General features: G+C 39.5%; 3 protein-coding genes across 3 annotated transcripts in view; 2 read left to right on the top strand and 1 right to left on the bottom strand.

Annotated features, from left to right (window-relative positions):
• Positions 1 to 2,123, top strand: part of LOC139947253 (NADPH oxidase 2-like) — a 28,933-nt gene extending 26,810 nt beyond the window's left edge. The window contains exon 14 of the mRNA XM_071945139.1: positions 417 to 2,123. Coding sequence (XP_071801240.1) covers positions 417 to 540 — 124 coding nt within the window. The 3' untranslated portion in view covers positions 541 to 2,123. The remainder of the gene's footprint in view (positions 1 to 416) is intronic.
• LOC139947257 (creatine kinase U-type, mitochondrial-like) lies at positions 1,841 to 12,557 on the bottom strand. Its single transcript, XM_071945146.1, has 8 exons — positions 12,422 to 12,557; positions 11,369 to 11,457; positions 10,386 to 10,660; positions 9,338 to 9,738; positions 8,781 to 8,904; positions 7,283 to 7,417; positions 5,177 to 5,293; positions 1,841 to 2,709 (listed from the first exon to the last, which is right to left on the bottom strand). The coding sequence occupies exons 2-8, from the start codon at positions 11,439 to 11,441 to the stop codon at positions 2,605 to 2,607; spliced, it is 1,230 nt and encodes a 409-aa protein (XP_071801247.1). The 5' UTR covers positions 11,442 to 11,457; positions 12,422 to 12,557; the 3' UTR covers positions 1,841 to 2,604.
• The window catches only part of LOC139947256 (profilin-4-like), an 82,285-nt gene continuing 68,811 nt past the window's right edge, over positions 2,696 to 16,169 (top strand). Inside the window, exon 1 of the mRNA XM_071945145.1 lies at positions 2,696 to 2,761. The gene's annotated coding sequence lies outside the window, so the exon portion shown is untranslated. The remainder of the gene's footprint in view (positions 2,762 to 16,169) is intronic.

Raw genomic sequence — 16,169 nt, 5'->3', positions numbered from 1 at the left:
CTTCTCACTTGGTGTATCTCAACACATGCATAAAATAACAAACCTGTGAAAATTTGAGCTTAATTGGTCGTCGGAGTTGCGAGATAACTATGAAAGAAAAAACACCATTGTCACATGAAGTTGTGTGCGTTTAGATGGTTGATTTCGAGACCTCAAATTCTAAACTTGAGGTCTCGAAATCAAATTCGTGGAAAACTACTTCTTTCTCGAAAACTACCTCACTTCAGAGGGAGCCGTTTCTCACAACGTTTTATACTATCAACCTCTCCCCAATACTCATCACTAAGTAGGGTTTTATGCTGATAATTATTTTGAGTAATTACCAATAGCGTCCACTGCCTTTAAGGAAGATAAACTTAAAATGGAGCCGTCTCAATTTCAAGATAACTGATTATTTTACACTTTTCTTTCCGCAGTAAAAGTGTTGGTGTCTTCTTCTGCGGACCCAAGGTTCTATCCCAGGTGCTGCACAAGTGCTCCAACAAACACTCCAGCATTAGTGGAGGGGCAAAGTTCTTCTACAACAAAGAGAACTTCTAAAGAGTGTCTGTCAAATCCTTGACTCCTTTAAGGACTTGTAAGATGCTTTTAGAGCAGAAAAGATGAGACTTAAACCTTAAAACATACGCAGTTTGGGTCCCTTGCACGTGATTTTCACAAGAAAAATCCATGTTATCAGCTTCGGTGTGCGTTAATGCTTAGATGGGGCCATTACTTACAATCTGAATACTTGGTTTTCTCCTTTAAATAAATGATTATTTTTCAATTTGCCATTGGAAAAAAATGCAGTGGCTGGAGCACATTGTCTAATAAATACTACTATAAGCTTGTGAGCACCACTTCTCAACGTTCATTAATAACGCAGGCTAAAGAAAAGTTTCTTTTGTGCGAGAAAGGAGCCAGTTTGGTCTCGACGTTTCGAACAGTATACTCTGCTCGTCGTCATTCTCCTGAAGATGAGCAGAGCTGGTCGAAACGTCGAGACCAAACCGGCTCTTCTTAAACATGTTAAAGCCAACACTCGCACACAAGTAATGTACAATGATTGTACCCGCAAGTTCACTAATATAGTTTCTTCCTACTTTTTCACACCACATGCAAAGCTTCAAGCAATACTTACTTAAAACAGTTGTTTTAGACTGTCGTTTTAGTCTGTGAGTTGAACTTCATTTTTAGGAAGTTCCGTATCCATAGACGTTACGAAGCATTGAACCCATCCTAAGGGATGGGGTTAATCCTAGCGTTTTGTGAAATCGGCTGCTGGGCTACTAAAATGTCTCTGGGCAAGTAAAATGCAAAGCTACTGTAAAAAACAAAAATAGATAGCAATGCCTGAAAGTACTTATTTAAAAAATAAAGGCTATTTCAGTTAAATATTGGTTAAAATAATAATTATTGTATTTTGTGAAGTGTAATATACTGTTTCAAAGGTTTTATAGCACCTATGCGTTGTTAGTTTAAAAACAAAATTGTATAGTGTAAAAATCTCTTAGTGTAAAAAGAGGGGCTCCTATATCAAATTGTGTTTATTTGTGACTCTTAAAACAAAAATTCAGTAGTTTGAGGAACTTCGATCATTCAGCTGTGTGAATATCCCCCAAATGCTTGTTAGCAAATCTCCGAGGTCGAATCACCGAGGTCAAATCACCGAGGTCACACCAGTGAAGTATAACCACCGAGGTCAAGTTAATAAGATCAAAACACCTTCTTTTTGGTTAAATTACTGGGGTCAAATCACTGAGGTCAAAACCATGAGGTCATTTATTGAGGTCAATACCCCGAGGGTCAACTTGTGGGGTTAAACATTGACTTCAAAAACAACAACAACAACAGCAGCTAATTTAAATAGTTTTAAATGTCTTTATTATACTTTAATCTCATAGAACCTATATTATAGCTATTTAACAGTTAGTTCTCGAGGAATGTACTACCATACTGCGAATGTCTTTATTTCAGAGTAAATAGATATTGCCAATAAAATTCAAGCAGAATTCAATAAAGAAAATTATTGCAAAGTAAATAAATATTTTTGGACAAGAAAATACAAATTGTTATATTTGTCAAGATTCGTCACGTGTTTATTGTAATTAACCCCCCGTGTTTCTTGAAGGTGTGACATTGTCCTTCTTGTAGACCACTAGCAATTGATTATTTTTCTATATTTGTTTTGTCCCACCGTTTCCTCCATTAATATGAATTTAATGTTTATTATATTACTGTTAGTAATGCACAATTAATGTAAGTGTTTGACCAGGGCTAAATATAACAGACAGGTCTTAAGAACAAAGTAGCTTAGCACAACAATCATGCTTACCAGAATTTATTTGCCAGCCTATGTATAATTACACATAGTAGCTTATAAGCACACACACGAAATAATACCCTTGCCAGAGGGTTGCTGAGTCCCACACAATCTGTGAGTGATGTCCTGTTTTGTTTTGTTTTTGCTTGATAACAGAAAGTTGTTAAGCATAATTATCTGCTTAAGCAGTTCTATAAAATATAACCCTCTGCTCTAAAAAAAATTGTCGATTGTTTTCATTATTAATTAAGAGTAAAATAGAGTCTTAGCGGGTGGAACACAACGTGCGACTTCTGTAAAGTCTATGCTTTTGGGATCAGGCTTTCGATAGAGCGCCCTCTCTCGAGTTGCTTCTCCATCTTGATCAGTGTTTCGATACCGTCCACAACACGTTGGCACTGCTGGACCTGGACAAAAACGGACGAAAGTGACAGTTGTTGAAAACCCTCAACAAGACAGGTATGAATCATTGTGTTGTTAAAATTATAGTACTACAGAGCATGGTTGTACTTTGGTTGTGTTACTTCCTAGTTTACTTGGTGCCAAACGTCTGCAAAGATGCGAGCTAAAAGTTCATATCCGTGTAGGCCGTTTCAAGAAGTGGTTGCTGTGTAAAGGCTGTCCTTAAAATTTAAACAACCGCGGACTACACTCTTTTCCTCTTGTGCAGAGATCCCAGCCCCCCCCCCCCCCCCCCAACAACCATTACGTCTGCTAAAGAATTCCTGAGATTTCCAGACTACAATAAAACACAATAGGAGCTTGGGTCGGGGTACGCCACAACATGACACACATCAAAATGCCATGCATTGTCAATGTTTCTCTTTAATGCCATGCATTGTCAATGTTTCTCTTTAATGCCATGCATTGTCAATGTTTCTCTTTATGTCAGGCTTTCTGCTTCCATTTTGCTACATCATGCATTGTGTTATGAGTGAAAGAAAATACATGATACTCTTTGGGGTTTTTTTCCAAATACTTTGTTCTTATAATTTAAGTTTCACTATTAACAAAGTACCCTTCATAAGAGTAAACCTTTCAGCAGTACAATGGAACTCAACAGTCCGATCGTATAAACGCAATGACAGACGCAAACACAAGTCGGAAAAAAGACCTCAAAATGTTTAAACTCAGTGAAAAATGTAAAGAAGTACCCCTATTTGGTATACATAGGGTGCGTTCGTTTAGCTTCCCTGGGTCTACCCCGCGGTGCTCGCTCGGGTGAGCCCCTGACAAGAGCTAAACGAACGATCACTCACCGCTCTCGTAGTGACGTCATGCACCTGGGGCCAGCCCCCAAGTGACCCACTCCACAAGCAGGGCACTTGGGGCTGACCCGGGTGAGCCCCTGGAATGACGTTAAAAGCTATTCGAACGCTACGGGCAGACCGGGGGTAACCCAGGGAAGCTAAACGAACGCACCCATAATCTCTACACTGCGGCGTGGTAGCAACATGCGGTTTTAGGACCCCCCCCCTGAAATGTTCCTAATACTCAAAAACACCCTTCAATTTGGTAGGTACTGACTTCCACCCCCCCCCCCCCCCACAATCCTCCGAAGAAAAGTTAAGATTCACAGTGAAGACACCATATAAGATGGGGGAGTTTACCATGCCAAAAGCAAGAAGCGTTTGTTGGCCACTGTTGTCAAAGAGAGGAGCTAAAAGGTGGGCGGGTCTCAGTTGCCAACTGGCTCTGTTTATGAATATCATAATTTGCATATGGAAGTGCCACTCAGCCACACCTACATTGTATTCATATCTTTACATAGTCAACATTGTTTTCTTTTTTCTTTTTGTGACGGTCATAGAAATTGTACTCCCCATTGTTATTTTTATTGCACTTACTTATTTTGTAACATTTAATTATTCAAGAGAAGCAGAGAAGCGCCCTCTCTTGGACAGCATTCCAATTTCGCGCGCTTCCGCCACCCTCATAATGATTCCAGCGAAGACCTGACAACATGTATTTTGTCTTCGTCTGTTTCAGGTAATAATCTTTTGGTTTATTTTCATAAATTTTCCCTCTAAAATCATCATTCATGTACATTATTGTAAACTGGTGTTTATCTTCAACCACTATTGATTCTATTTTTATTCATTTCGAGATTATTAGAGCTGTAATGGAATTGATTGATTGCGGACTAAAGATTTGTCCCGGTTTAGTTTTCTGAGTACAAGTTTATTATTTATTTGTTGAACTATACCCTTGTAGTTTATTTGACAAGAGTTGCTATTTATAAGTATTTGTTCTTTAAAACATTTCCGATCAGGAGCATCGGCCAAGTTTTATTTGCATTTAAGTTGTTGTTTTCCATCGATAATCAAGATGGCGCATGATGTGAAAATCACATGTCATGATCTTGAGACATACCTGTTTACTTAAAGCCGTTTACGATTTCATTTAATACTGTTTGTATATAAATACTGTTCAATGATTATTTGTTTTATAAGTTAATTAAGATAATGATTCCAGCGAAGACCTGACAACATGTATTTTGTCTTCGTCTGTTTCAGGAAATAAAATGGTGCACCGAGTGTAAAGAAAACAACTTGCCGTTAGCCTTTATCCTTATACGACTCTCTTAAGTATTAGAGAGGGTCACATTTTAATAAGTGTTTTATTTCTTATGGAAAGGTCTGCGGTAACACCATGATGTTACCGCAAACCTTTCCATGTCGCATCTCCACCCTGCAAAGTTTCAAATCCTACGTTTTATTTCTTGTTTTTTTTCTTGTGAAATATTGTAGTATCCTCTTGCAGTAACCATGCAATTAGCGTCCAGCTGCGAATTGGTTCAACAAAATAATATGAAAATGAATATGAATAATATTTCAAGATTATACAATGACATGACTCTGTAGGTCTACTAACCTCTGGACGATCCAAGTTTGATATGTCAAACACGCCCCCGACGGACGCCGTGTCCACACCGCCCGTACCTCGCTTCTGCAGCCTAAGTCGCTCCAGGATCATATCGAATCGAGATTCCTGAAAAGTTTAACGGACAAAAACATACAATAATTAGTGACACTGTATAAACAAGTATATAACGCGTACTGTCATGTACGGCACACAGCAGCAACTAGTAAACGATCTTAGAGACCGACTCGAAGGTGCTGTGAACACCTTTGGTATTTTGTCAAAGACCAGTATTTTCACTTAGTGTATCCCAACTTATGCATGAAATAACAAATCTGTGAAAATTTGGACTCAACTGGTCATTGAAGTTGCAAGAGAAGGATGAACGGGGGAAAAAAACACTTTTTGCCCAATATTGTGTGCATTCAGATAAAGAGATTCATCAGTCCCGAAGTCCTTTTATATTTGAGTGAAAAAATTCTTCTTTCTCAAAAATGAGTTACATCGAGGGGGCTGTTTCTCACAATGTTTATTATAACACCCCTTGCAAGTATTCTGCCTGCTCATTGGTCTAGAGCGCGTCACATGACATGTCTTAGTTTTGCTAGACGACGGCCGTGTGATAGTGCGTCGGTTTGCCATGCGCTAGTCCGAAGACTAGCACACGGCGCCGTGCGCTAGTCCGACAGACTAGCACACGGCGGGCAGTACCCAGACGTCCGTTGCGTGTACGAGGATGATAAATTAACAGTCTGTAACCATTTCGGATTGCACGACTCTACAGTAAGTAAAAGTGTTTGCAATCTGTATTCGCGTCGTCCGTGGATTGTAGCATTCAGGTCTGTAACTTAATAATAATAGTACAGTATTTAAAAATGTTTGGGGTGTTATAAAACAAATATTGACTGCATTTACTCGTGCAATGGTTAAAAACTATGACTCCCTCGGTGATCCCCGGAGCGTTCTATTTTCCCTCGGCTTCGCCTCGGGAAAATAGAACGCTCCGGGGATCACCTCGGGAGTCATAGTTTTAACCATAGCACTCGAAGCAGTCAATATTTGTATAATACAGCACTACATTGCTTGTTAGTGGTTTATGCTAACAGTTTTTGTGAGCAATACCAATATTAAAGGAACGTTACAGAATTGGTAAGAAACAAAAATAGTGAAGATAACAAATTCACATAAAACTTACATGGTCTAATGATGATATAGTAGAAAACATCCCCTGAAATATTTCTGTCTGAATTTCAAATTGATGAGAAACAAATAATCTAATTTCGCGTTTGGAGTTTATCGCTCAGTTAGCGTTTTATTCGCTTTTGTTTTGCCATCGATGCAATGCAAAATTTGTAATCGGTTTTTCACTATTCTCTCGTGACCCAGATGGCCAATCTTTCTCAAACTTCCACAGGTTTGCCAGTTTATGTATATGGTGGATTACATGAAGTGCTTACACTGCCAGCAACCTTTTTGCTAGCAAACCAATTCTGTAAATTATGTTCCTTTAAGTGTCCAGCCGTCGATTTCACAAAACTCTTCCTAACTTAGGTTTAATCTTAGGACTTACGACGGGTTCAGTTCCGTATCCAAATACGTAGGACGAATTGAACCCATCCTACCCGTCCTAACTCGAGTTAGGATTAATCCTAGCGTTTCGTGAAATCGACCGCAGGGGTCGATTTCACAAAGAGTTAGGACTAGTTCTAACTTAGGACTAGTCCTAGGAGATACACAAATTGCATAGCTAGTCCTAAGTAGGACGAGTAACTGGTCCTAACTCGAGATAAGACTAGTCTTAACTCTTTGTGAAATCCACCCCAGTGCCTCCAATCGATCTAAGCTGCTCAGTAAGCAAAGTGAGACTAATAAATACAAGGCTGTATGAGGCTCCTTCAGTGACAAATTAGTCAGGGTTCTGTGTAATGTTTCGTTCACTCACTATCCCATTGTTTTTGTTTATAAAATGGTGTTATTATTATGGTTTGTTTAGCATTCACTGGATATGTTACATGTATTTTTGTGTTTACATTGTCTCTGCTTGCGCCTTGAACATCTGTAAAGATTGATTTGGCGCATTACAAATACCTACTATTATTATTATTATTATCTACATACCTTGCCGAGATTGGGTAGTTTGATGTGCACTCCAGCACGCATCCCAGTCCCAAGATTGGACGGACAGGTCAAGACGTATCCAAGATGCTCATTCCACATGTACTCCCATCCCTTGGACTTGATCAGCTTCTCAACCTACACAGCGAATCAAACATCAGCACAGTGTCAAACTTTGACTCCATTTTTCAAACCTTGTTTAATTCCTTCTTGTTGGAGCTAGTAGTTTTCGTGTGTATTGCAGCTGCTGTTGCAGCTGTTCGACCGATACACATGCATCTCCCGCGAGATTTCAAATGTGAAGTAGCTGGAAGCCAGCAGTCTCGCGAGAGTATATGCGCGTAAAAGTCGTTTTTGAGACCGCTATCGCCACAACCCTGTGCTATATTTTGAATAGCCACCTTTCTTAAAACTCATATTGTTATAATGTTGTCATCACCATTTGCCATGTGTACTCTTTCCTTGTGTTGTGCTGCTATTTTGTCCGCTAAAAACCCAGTCACATTTGTGAGAAACAAGAGTGGTTTGAGTACTACAATCCATGTTGCACATTGGCGACAACTGCCTTACTGGATGATCTGTCCAATCCCATGATCACACTTATACTTCCAGTGCCCATATTCAGCAAGCACGTAAGCACACACAAACTTGCTAAGCACAAACTCATGTTAGGCCTAGCAGAAGCTTAAGTTGTGCTTATCATCAGCTTTATGGAAATCAGCTATACCAGCTTTATAAAATTGGGCCCAGATAGGACTTCTTTATTACCCCATTCAGGCCTTTACAGAAGCGTTCTAAGACGCCTTTCACAGAAAATATTGATATTAGCTTTAAACAGGTTACCGGCCAAATATTGATTAGCTTTAAAGTCACCTGGAAATATAATTTTTTTTTCTTTCAAACATAAGAGTATATGCTTACGAACAATAAAACAATTTTTTAGTAATTTTTGTCACGATTTATGTGTTTAAAAAATATATAAAGTTGTTTGGGGGCTGACTCCGCCTACCCCTTTTGTGACGTCCAAGTCGTGAGGTGGTACACTTCAAAAAGTGTTTTTCTGCATTCAGCAGCAATACACCTGGTCGGCATTGCCGGGAAAAAAGAAAAACAATTGAAACGTACAAACTCACGACTTGGTCCGTACATGTACTTTGCAATTGTGTTTACTCTACGCATTACAGGCAAAGTCTGCCTCGATTGACGTCACGAACAGCGCCCTCTCGGGTCGGGGTCTACTCTTAAATTTGTAAATAACATAAGAACTGATTTTTTAAAACCTTAGTTAACTGTTTATTCACATTCCACTCATCAAAACACATATATTAGTGACAAAAGCTTTATTTTGAAAAAATACCACTTCAAGGTGACTTTAAACAGGTTACCGGCCAAAACTTACTGCCACTGGCACTCAACTCATTTTTGGCTTAGCTACGAAACTTGTTTAGCACGTTCTGCTAATCAGCTTTGAGAAGCCGGGCCCAGATAGTTTTTTCTTTACCTCATTCAGGCCTTTGCAGAAGCGTTCGAAGACGCCCTTCATGTTGCCTCCTTTCTCCATGGAGATAAGACGAGTGTGATCCTCCTCGTTGATCCAGACCAAGAAGGTCTTGTCGTTATTGTGCCTGTGGGAGATGAGTAGGCAACGTTCTTGTAAGGACTTGACACGGTTAGTAATTGTCAAAGACCAACATTTTTACTTGTATCCCAACAAAAAACACCCTAGTTGCACAATTTGTGCACTTTCGGATGCACATACTAGGATATAATGTCATACTCAAATGCCTTTTTTCTCGAAAACAATGTTACTTCAAAAAGGGAAAGGTTTTTTCTTCTTACTATCAACAGCTTTATGTTGCTCGAATACCAAATCATGTTTGTGATAATAACTGTAAGTAATATCCAAACTGTACATATATAACTTTATAGTAAACTAAATCTCTATTGTGGGGGTGTTGGCTAAGAAAAAAAGCCGGTGTGATATCCACGTTTCGAGCAGTATACTCTGCTCGTCTTCAGGAGGGGTATATTGTGATACTCAGTATTTGTCACACTTACCAAATCCCACGACCGTCAGGCCAGTCGCGAGCCATACCAGCGCACGTAAGCAGCGGCGACACCGGTTTGTCAAACAGGAAATGGTCATCAATCAGAGTCTGTTGCTCCTCGTCAGTCATGTTGCTCAGCGGGTAGTATTTCCCCGTCAAGTCACCGGTAAGGCCTCCCAATGCCTCGGAGACGACCTGCTCCACCATCCGGCGTTCGGCCCGAGAGCAAGCGGGCGGCAGGCTGAGACCGCGGATGCTACGTCCGGTACGGACCCGGGACGACAGGACGTACTTGGAGTCGAAGTTGCCACCTCGTATCTTGGAGGCGTTCAGGTCTGTCGGGTGGACGTCGTTGATCCCGTAGCCGTTGTGTCTCTCGTCGATCACGGGGTCGAACAGCTCCTTGAAGACCTTGGAATTTTGAAAAAGAGGTTGAAAATTTTTCAGATCTGCCCATCTATCGACCTCATAAAGACCAAGGACAAAAAGGGGGGAAAAGGGCTTCCACGCGCAAATTCTTAACACCGGGGCTCTCCACAAGAAACATGTGTGATCGAAGTTTGAGAAAACTTAAAAGTACAGGGACAAAGGAAAGAGCAAAAACAAAACATAAATGCCTTTCAAGAATGCATGTGTTTGTTTAAAGGGTTTTGATGTGTTTTGTATTATTTTTTGGCCATAAAATGAATCACACTGTGAGAGGAGTTGTTCGTAATGGGGGCTAATTACCTGTAGAAGTTTCAACTTCATTAGTCGTCAAGTTTTGAGAACAAAGTGAAAACCACAAAGCAATGTTTTCAGGAGAGTCGCGTAACACCGACATGCTAAAAATATTCACGTCTCCTAAGACGGAAACTATTTTGTGTGACATTGTTTTACTAATTTTCCAAAAACTACCGCACCTCAGCAACGGAATCTTTCATCATTTTCTTCAAACCGTGAAAGTTTAATGTAAATCTGTGGTCATTGTGTTTTGTGTCGTACAAAAACTACCCAAACCCTTTGATGTTGTTTGTTTGTTTTTGTTTTTTTTTATGACATTTTGTCCGAACAAATACCTCGTAGGACTCCTCATCACCGGCCACGCAGCCGACCGTCTTGATGAACGGGTGTCCGGGGTTGTCCACCCCTGTCTGGATTGCCGCGTCGAGGGTGAACCCGTTGGGTGTCTGACGATCACACAGCTTGGCGTACACGTCTGGTGTGAGGTGAGATGCCATCACGTTGTTGTGCTTACGGAGGTCCGGGAAGTTGGCTGACGGTGGGAAGCGGGTTGCTCCGCCCTCGGCGGCCTGTCCACGCTTGGTGTTGTAGTAGCTAAGTCCAGCAACGCCTGTTAAAGAGTCACAAAGGATACACGAAAAATGAAAAGCACAGACTACATTTAACCTTCGATCGCAGTTTTTAGGCATAATAAACCTACACATTTCGTCATCTAATTGCATCACCTTTTTTTCACGAACAGACAGCATCATGTTTAAATATCATGTTTCTACATTTGATTTTGTTTTCTCAATCTCCTTTCAATTGAAGATATTGCTTAATTCAAGCGAACTATGTGTACATGTACTGCCTCCCCCTCCCCCTCCCCCCCCCCCCAACCTCCAATTCAACGGATCAAAGTAAATCCCATTTTCTGTTTGGACTTTCTTTTCTTGTTTCTTTCTTATATGGGGGGTCGCATCGGATCTAACATCGTTAACGCGTCGTGTGAAAACAATGACGAATATTAAATTCCTTAAAAATGTTTCATGTACTTTGATGTGGCGCAAAAATGACTTCGGTTAAAGAAAGAATTGATAGTAAGTTTACCCTTTTTATGAGCAAGGTCTTGCAGGGCACATCTTTTTGTATGATTTTTTTTTTTTTTTTTTTTTTTTTTTTTTTTTTACTTTTACACTCTTCTTGGCGGTCTCTGCTTGTTATAATTTTATAGTCCGAAAAACTAAGTAAATAACAATAAAATAAAATAAAATAAAAAATGAATAAACGATTTATACCGAAGATTAAATTTAGAGGGTTACTTTGTGGCTTGACTTACCTGCTGCTAATGCTGCTACTGCAGATATCCGCCCCTTGTACGTTCCCAGGAGTGGGATCAACCTCGTAGCCATGGTGATAATGTTAAAGCTAAAAATGAGATAATTACCACGTATTTATCAATATGTGCAGTTGAGCCCCCGCACCGGAGTGAGTTATGTCTGATTTAACGGCTTTTGGGTATAAAAGTATTAAATTAAACTATTTCTGTGACGACACTCTATTAATGGAAGTGTAAATTATTTTTTTACGAATCCACTAAATTCGTTATCAATCTACAACACTCAACCTGTAGATTCGTTACCAACTTAGTATAAAAGTCGTACTTCAACTGGAAAATGACTGTCTTTCAAAATTTGAATTAAAGATAACATGATGTAAAAAAAAAAAATTATATTACAATTTCCAAAAACGCTTTCCAGTTTATAGTATTCTATTATCAGACGCCTGCTGAGAAAGACTCAATGCGTGGGGCCGTTCACTGGGTGAACAATTACCCCTTTCTCTACAGTCTACGGTTAATCTTCAAAGAAGGGGTTGTATCGAACAGTTTGTAATTAAACAGCTCTTTACACTAGAACTAAAAATAATTAACTTGTAGAGATTACCCTAAATATGCCTAAGTACGTGTAAAGGCAGTGGACACTATTGGTAATTATCAAAGAATAGCCTTCACTGTTGGTGTATCTCAACACATGCATAAAATAACTAAACTGTGAAAATTTGAGCTCAATCGGTCATCGAACTTGCGAGATAATAATGAAAGAAAAAAACACCCTTGTCACACGAAGTTGTGTGCATTTAGATGGTTGTTTTCGAGACCTCAAGTTCTAAACCTGAGGTCTCGAACTCAAATTCGTGGAAAATTACTTCTCTCTCGAAAACTATGGCACTTCAGAGCAAGCCGTTTGTCACGATGTTTTATACCATCAACCTCTCCCCATTAATCGTCACCAAGAAAGGTTTTATTATTATGCCAATAATTATTTTGAGTAATTACCAATAGTGTCGACTTCCTTTAATGAGTTGCTTAAAAATAATGCTTTGAACTTACTTGTCTTGTTCTCTGTAGACGGCAGTGGCCCTGTTGTTAGACCCAAGATTTATTGGAGCTAGTGGTAAAGTATTGTCCGTTTTTGAGACTTCTTTGTTTTCAAGAGAATAAAACGAAACGCACGCGCATCTCGCGTCCTGTACAACGCAAGCGCTATGCGTATGAGGGCCTCTGCGTCACTATGCAACAGTCCTGTTGATAGGTCAATACGTCACAAACGCGCGTATCCGCTCCATCTGCTGCACGCAAGATTTGCATTTTCTTGGGGCTGATTTCATAACGAGTAAAGTAAGATCGTGTAATAGCAAAGTTTAGCAAAACTTGATAGACTGCCTTTTTAATTTTACGTTATGAGGTATATGTGATGTTATTGTTATTTTTTTTTTTATTTTTTAGAAAGCGATGATTGATCAATTTGCTCGACTGGTGTAAATTCAGAAATATATACCCAATAATTATACCCACCTTTATTTCCATCAAAAGAATGTTTGATACAACATTTTTGTATAATTAGTCACAAACTTCCTAAGCCAACAAGAGTGTACCTTCCAAATTATTATCGGGTTGACGTTCAGATTTCCAGAATCGGAAAGGGCGCCCCACTCTGCTGGGAAATGACTTGATCTCAAAGTTTAAAAAAATACAACTTAATATCGTTTTTTTTTTTTTTTTTTAAACAAGGCCACGTGGCGCCTCAAGCCTTTTTCTCACACAATATCAACCTCGCATGTACCCATTAAAGGAACACGTTGCCTTGGATCGGTCGAGTTGATCTTTGAAAAGCGTTTTGTGACCGTTTGTTATAGAATGCATATGGTTAGAAAGATGATGTAAAAGTAGAATACAATGATCCACACAAATATGCCTCGAAATTGCGTGGTTTTCTTTTTACCTCGTCCAATAACACGGTCGGCCATTTATGGGGGTCAAAATTTTGACTCCCATAAATGGCCGACGGTGATAGTTCGCGACGTAAAAAGAAAACCGTGCAACTTTGAGTGATACTTGTGTGGATCATTATATTAAAACATCTTTCTAACCATATACATTTCATAACAAACGGTTTCAAACGCTTTTTATAGACCAACTCGTCCGATCCAAGGCAACGTGTTCCTTTAACCCTGGGTGAAGAGAAGCAAAGTTAATCACATTGTTCAAGGACACGGGTGTCATGACTGGGATTCCAACCCACACCCTGATGACTAAACCATTAGAATTTGAATTCGATACCCTGAAACCGCTCGGCCATGACCGTCTGGGCTCTTCGTTAATAAATCGGCCCTGCCCTGAAAACTACTGCCCTCTAGTCATCACCGAGCTCGCCGCCAGGTGTAAAGAGCGGCTAGTCCCGCTTCCTTCATTAGCAGTGTGGTCGTGCATCACCAATAACTTAGTCAGAAAGCCACCGAAACAAAAAGACTGAGTTACACTCTTGCCAAAAAAAGTTATAGACACGGTATTCTCTTCTACAAGATCAGTAATGAATTTATTCAATACTTTGTTCATAATCACTTCGTCAATTTATTAATAAACTACTCGTTTTAGCCAAGTGTCTATTGGTCTGTGGGTGAAAACACAATAAATTGGTTCCCCACAAACTTAAAGTTTTTTTACCATTAATTTATTAAGTAAGCCTATCTATAAATTAATTGTAGATAAATTAAAAAATAAATTGCCTGGCCCCTTTGCCCTCAATGGGCTAATGAGTTTGTACAATTTCTTGTTTATGATGTAGTGATACATAATGGGAACGATTGTATATGCTGCAGCCGATCCAATGCGAACAATCACATCTTTTTACACCCACGATAGCATAGGTCTAGTCTGTGGTCATTACTGGTTTAAACAACATTATTGTTTGAATAAAAGTGAAGTGAAGTGAAAGTTGCAGCACATTGGTGCCTTGTTTATATGTGAAGTAAAAGTGCAAAAAATTAATGTAGTTTTAGTGTCGCTAGATGGTAAAAAAACACTTGCTGAGTTGACTAGAAACATTCAGACTTTCAACATTTAAAAATGATTTTTACAAATTTTATTATCTGTTTTGCGTAACATCCAAGTAGATATTTTGTCCTTTGTGTTCTTCAGTCACTAACTGACCACTTAATACTGAAGATCTATTGCTGAACATTTTCCCCCTCTTCTTCTCATCTAAATTGTTTTTCAAGCTCTGTAGACTATTGTGTCAGGCAAGTTTAAGGCTCTTTGATGGCAATAAAAAAGAGCCTACAGATCATAGGGAGACTTTGGAACGCTAGGTGGCAGCAGACTAAGCAGGTAAATTTCCATTGTTTACGTAGTTTTGAACATGCGCACATTACCGACAAAAATTAATTTTACCTGGAATATCTGCTGCCACCAAGCGTCCCAAAAGTCTCCCATTGAAAGAACAGGTTTGTGCAGCCTGTAATCCGAGTCCCGTTGAGCCTGATCTATTTCATGGTCAAATTGACTCGGAAACGTGCTAAGTGATTTTGCTTCAGATTCTATGTAAGTTTAAACCATTTCTTTGTGATTTAGAAACAGGTTTCGGGTTTAACTGACCTATAAATGGTCAGGCCCCAACAGGAGTCTGAATCCGGGTAAATTTGACCCAGAAGTGTTTAGATTGATAGTGGGCACATCGTTATGTTCTATTCAGAAGAGCTAGAGAAGTATAAGTGTTTCATAAGTGTTTCTTAAAGGAATTGAAAACTTTGGTTGAATGGTTGAGTGCAATCTTGGATGCGATCGGACAAGGTGGAAGACATCATATCCACCCTTTTTATTCTGGTCCTCCAGCAACAAATCTTCTCTACCGATCAGTATACATTTTTGTGTCCGTTATCGAAACCACGGCATAGTCTAGGGCTCCCCGGTATGGCTGGAGATTGGAGTATGTTCCCCATAAGGTGAACATAGCGCCCTCATTTGAATCAATTTAATTCAGCCCCGTGTTATTAAATTTCCATATCGTGGAACACTCACATCGGGGAAATCTCCTCCAGCACTGGCTTATAGGCTTTGGCTCCGTGTGGCAGGAGATTGTGGTGTCCCCCCCCCCCCTCCCCTTATGGCAAGCTGCGCATTTATTGTGAGGTATATAATCTATATTGAAAGTTGATGCTCTCATTTGTTTGTGTGTGTACTTCTATAATCTGTGAAGGCTCTATATATTTGTTTGCAGTAAATAAAAACTGAAGTCATTAAAGGAACACGTTGCCTTGGATCGGACGAGTTGGTCAAAACAAAAGCGTTTGTAACCGTTTTTTATAAAATGCATATGGGTAGAAAGATGTTGTAAAAGTAGAATACAATGATCCACACAAGTTTGCCTCGAAATTGCGTGGTTTTCCTTCTACTGTGCGAACTAACACGGTCGGCCATTTATGGGAGTCAACATTTTGACCCCCATAAATGGCCGACGTGTAAGTCGACGAGGTAAAAGGAAAACCACGCAATTTCGAGGCATGTTTGTGTGGATCATTGTATTCTACTTTTACAACATCTTTCTACCCATATGCATTTTATGAAAAACGGTTACAAACGCTTTTCAAAGACCAACTCGACCGATCCAAGGCAACGTGTTCCTTTAAGCGTCACATTTTTGGGGGGCTTATTTTCAACAACACGGCACCTCTTAGTGTGAACATGACGTCCATTGCTGCTGATCACCTACACGAGAACAGCCTACCGTTATTTTTTAACTTTTATTCATCAGTTCATGATTTTAATTTTTTTGTAATTAATTTACAAATTACACTATTGC

This window comes from Asterias amurensis, chromosome 14 (assembly GCF_032118995.1).
Source record: "Asterias amurensis chromosome 14, ASM3211899v1".
Lineage (NCBI taxonomy): Eukaryota > Metazoa > Echinodermata > Asteroidea > Forcipulatida > Asteriidae > Asterias > Asterias amurensis.
This window is presented reverse-complemented; position numbering and strand designations above follow the sequence as displayed.